Source organism: Berghia stephanieae, chromosome 12 (assembly GCF_034508935.2).
Source record: "Berghia stephanieae isolate SIO BIC M18660-M18661 chromosome 12, UCSD_Bste_1.3, whole genome shotgun sequence".
Lineage (NCBI taxonomy): Eukaryota > Metazoa > Mollusca > Gastropoda > Nudibranchia > Aeolidiidae > Berghia > Berghia stephanieae.
The window spans coordinates 1,920,959-1,925,488 of NC_088371.1; the positions used below are offsets into that span (position 1 = coordinate 1,920,959).

The 4,530-nt window shown below is 37.4% G+C and overlaps 1 protein-coding gene across 5 annotated transcripts in view; it reads left to right on the top strand.

The window, feature by feature from the left end:
- Nucleotides 1-2,173, top strand: part of LOC144958150 (uncharacterized) — an 18,022-nt gene extending 15,849 nt beyond the window's left edge. For all 5 annotated transcript variants that reach the window (XM_078889909.1, XM_078889910.1, XM_078889908.1 and 2 more), the window contains exon 11: nucleotides 1-2,173. This exon is cut by the window's left edge and continues 1,035 nt beyond it. In XM_078889909.1, coding sequence (XP_078746035.1) covers nucleotides 1-1,760 — 1,760 coding nt within the window. In that variant the 3' untranslated portion in view covers nucleotides 1,761-2,173.
- The last annotated feature ends 2,357 nt before the right edge of the window (nucleotides 2,174-4,530 follow it).

The window sequence follows — 4,530 nt, forward strand, 5'->3', positions numbered from 1 at the left end:
AAGAATCCAGTAAAATGTTAACAATCGGTGCTCCCAATAGGACAGTAGACTTAACTTTACAGAGAGACCTGAGAATTGAGAGACCTCAGTCATCATCCGCTTCATCTTCATCATTATCTTCATCTTCATCTGTATTATCCTCATCCTCATCACTATCTTTGCCATCATTAGCGAAAAAAGCGAAGTTGATGAGCAGTTCCCCTCTTTCCTCTTCAGCATCTGTGATGCAACAATCAACGCAAGAATCAAACAAATATTTGAAGCAGCAGTCATTGGAACAGAATCTTCAAATTAAACATTTGAAACAGTTACAACAACAACAACAACAACAACAACAAACCTCTTCACCTTCACAACAACATCTTTTATCAACATCACCTTTGAAGTCAGGTCAACTAAATTTGATCGACCCCAGCAATACAGCTTTATCATCGCCAACCATGATGAAGTTGAGTAAGCCACCGATTTCACAATCTCCATCACCATCATCGTCATCATCATCTGATCAAAACTTAATTCGGGAAATTACTGGCTCTCCTAAATCACACTCCCATACAAACATGGGAAGCCCTAAGCTCAAACTCATGCCCCCAAAAACACCCCTTTCATCGTCGGACCTTACTAGTAGCAGCAGTTCAGCTGCTAAACTGAATAAACTGATATTGCCCAATACAAAATCTCATACACCATCATCTATGTCATCGTCTTCATCATCTTTAAAGCAACTACCATCATCATCATCATCTCCATCGTCTGTGTTATTATTGCCTCAAGAAGGCTCCGCTTCTAACATGTATAAAGGAATAGGAATAAGTGCATCTCCAAATTCTAGCATTTCAAACAATGTGAGATACTCCATCACCACCAACACAAGCAACGCTAGCTCTTTCACTTCACCACTTCAGAAATCACTCAATCTGTCCAATGACGACGACGACGACAGCCCATCAGAGTCCATCTCTGTGACTGTTCGACATCCGTCTAGTCTTGAAGCCGTCCCAACCACTGTACGCCACACACTACCAGACACATTTCCTTCTCACGATTCTCTCCCTTCTTCCCCACTCCAGTTACTACCAAAATCGTCATCCGTAGTGAATTCTCCAACTAGGTCGTTGACCTCTTCGCCATCACCTCAACAACAATCCACATCAGCATCGTCATCTCCTCACCGTCTCAGCTTAGATTCCAGCAATCATTTCAAACAATTCAAATCATCTTCTCCGTCATCTTCCACCTCTTCATTACAACAGCCCACATCGTCCGATTTTCACTCCGTCTTATCCTCACAACTGCAAAGGTCCTCTCAGTGGACCCCAAGTCCACCACCCCCTCTTCCTCCCACACACCAACAAAATCTTAACACAACGTCCTCAGGTTTGACCAACGGTGGGCTTCCATCACTCAAAGCAGCCGAACTCAACAAATCCAATCTGAAAATCAACCACAGTACCTTGTCTTCGTCTTTATCGTCCCCGTCAATCGCATCCAAACTGAATTTAGCTTCCCCACAGTCCACGCAGCATCATCCCCATTCACTCCCACAGAGTCTGACCCTATCCCATCATTCTAATTCCGGTGCCAGAAAAACTCCAAATAATCCAAACTTGACCACCCTGCCGCATCCAGGATCTGCTGTAGGTGTTGTCGGTAGTGCCAAACAGCTCCATGTTCAGCCAGGAGCAATGCCTGTAGTGACAATGACAAAATTCACCCCACCCCTCCCAGCCACAGTGTTCAAAACTTCAGGGACAAGCTGATGACAAAAAAATAAATAAAATGTTATAACTCAATGTAAGTCTAAATTACGAGCTATTGAATGTCACTAGTTATTAAAATATAACAAATAATTTGTTTTTTGTGAAATGTCGATAAATTTCTTTAATGTCACTTTTTTATAAGTAATGTGATAGTAAATGGTTTTGGACCAGAAATGGAAGCAGTTTTGTATAATCATTAAAAAAAAAAAATTGAACCACAGATCAGTTTTTTTCACCCACCTTCAAATTAGATGTAACTTTTTTTTTTTTTTTCTCTCATCTGAACAAGTCAGGGTTATCATTTTTTCACAGCTTGTTAATGAAAATGTAAAAACAATTTGTCAGCATTACTTTTATTTTTTAATATTTTAAACAATCATCGTTAAAATGTGTTACTCAGAAAGAAAAGAAAAGGTTTTTACATTAAAATTGTACTGTTACTGTTGTGAAATATAACTTACTGAGGATCAGAATTTCCATAATCAAATAGTTTAGATTTTACTATTTCAACTCTGTCAAGTTCTCCTTTGATTGAAAATCGACCAAATTTGTTTGATTTTCCATTCATTTAAATTGAAGGAGTTAAGAATCAGCATTTCTGTCTTTTTATGGACGTTTGATCAATTCCAATGTTCTAAAACATGGACTTTGAGATGGAGTTTCTGTCATTGCAATCTCTTTCCACCCAATACGATCAGCCACAAATATTCATATCCAAGGCATCCCACTCGGACCATGCACACGCTATGAGTTGTAAAATTACAAGAAATGGAGTAGGAATGTGTCAGAAGATAACAGAGAACAAAAACTTCACGGCGGCTATGGGGGCTCGAACCCGCCCCCTTTGCTGTTCTCTGTTCTCTTCTGACACTTCCCTACTCACTTCATTTCTTGTTATTATCAACATAAGTGCCTGCTCCACTCACTTTTCTGAATTGTAAAATTGTTCTACTTAAAGCTTATATTTATATAAAAGCTCTACCCCTCCCCCAACCCTCGTAATCAACACAGACAGAGACTAACCACAATCTTGTCATTTTTTGGGAGGATCGTCATGTGATTTCTATTCATTTCAATTCAATTCAAAATTTCTTTATTGTCTAAAATATTCTGCATATTTTTACTCCGAGTGTAAGAGAGAGGCAGAGAGGCCATATCGTCCTGGAGGCCTTTGACAGACAACGTGTATACAAGTGCAGGCCACAGATAAGCCTCTGGGTGGGGTTCCTACCTCCCATAGTGGGCAGGGAGGTACTTATTGTGTCTTCTATCCCCCTATATCTGTTTTCCAGCTTGCATTCTGTCTTTGTCTTGGAATGAGATTGCTTGGTTTTGTCCTGGCCCTGGTCGGGGTCCTGGCTGGGAGGGAAACAGTCGAATGCATAGTTATTGTTTTGGGAGATGATATTTTTTTCCTTGTAAATCATCTCTCTGTTATGTATTATTATATTTGTTCTAATTTATAATGTAAGTATTGGAGTGTATTCCTCTTAGTGGGGGCCGTGCTTGTGTCCGGATGAGACTTATTGGTGATCTCAAACTAAGAACATTGATGGTGTGCTCTTTGAATCTACATCTGATCCCTATTTGTTCCCAGTTCCCCTTTGTCTTACTTTTTCTTGAATGCTTAAATTGTAATTCTAGAACTTTTTACTGTCCCATTTTCTTCCTTTTTACTGGCGCTGATATAACCTAAATGTGTTGCAAGCGCCGTAAAACCCTTAAAAACATAAAACAAACAGATAAGCCTAAACATAGGAGAGGAGTAAAAGCAAAAAGAAATAAGAATAAATTTATAGATATTAGATCTTTATGATCTTTCTCCTACATTTAAATTATTGTACATAGATCTAGGTAAATTAACAAATACATAAACATTAGTAAACAAGCTCTCCATAACATTTATTCATGCACACTCATACTTTATTTAATTCTTTGCTTCCTTTGGAAATTAGAAGACATTTTCTAAGGACACATGCTGAGCATTGTAGCTAAAAGCTGCACTGTTTTTAAACATTTTTTGTTCTTCTTAAAATCACCTCTCTGGCACTTACGTTGGTTAGAGTCATATGCCCTTGATATAATATGTAAAGTGGTGTAATGAAATATTGATCGAAATTTGTGTATAATATTCATCTGTGGATGCACTTCATTTTAACAATTTAATTATTGCTAAGATAAAAATTACTGCTGACAAACGTTTATTCTAATTTGTGGCTTGTCGTGTTGTAGATTTAAAAGAGAGTATTTTGAGGCAGCATAGGAAAACTCGGTCTAAGTTGCACTGGAAACAGGAAAAATACAAATATAGGCAAATGGTTGAAGACCACAGGGGAAAAGAAACACATGTTACACTGACTCTGTTTTAAGAAAACTCAATTTTAAATTTTGGAAGTCTTTTTCTATGTTTTGGTTGTTTTTTTTTTTCTTTCCTCTTCTCTTTATCATGATTTTGGTGCCCTTCATTAAATTCATATTTTCATTCTTTGACAAATGAAATATTTGCTAAGGTACATACCTCATAAAATTTGATTTTGGGACAAGTACCTATTTTCCTCCTGTGGCCTTCAATTATTTTTGTTCTAACCTTAAAATCGGTATTTCATCGGTCATTAAAAGTTGTCCATTATCCAAATTTCCTAATTTTCCTAAACCAAATTTCGATAAGTTGCTACAGAAATAACAGCATTTAAAAAAACTGATAAAAGAACGACTTTGAAAAGTGATGATTTGACAGAATTTTTTAAACCTTTTTATTTTGTTTTGTATT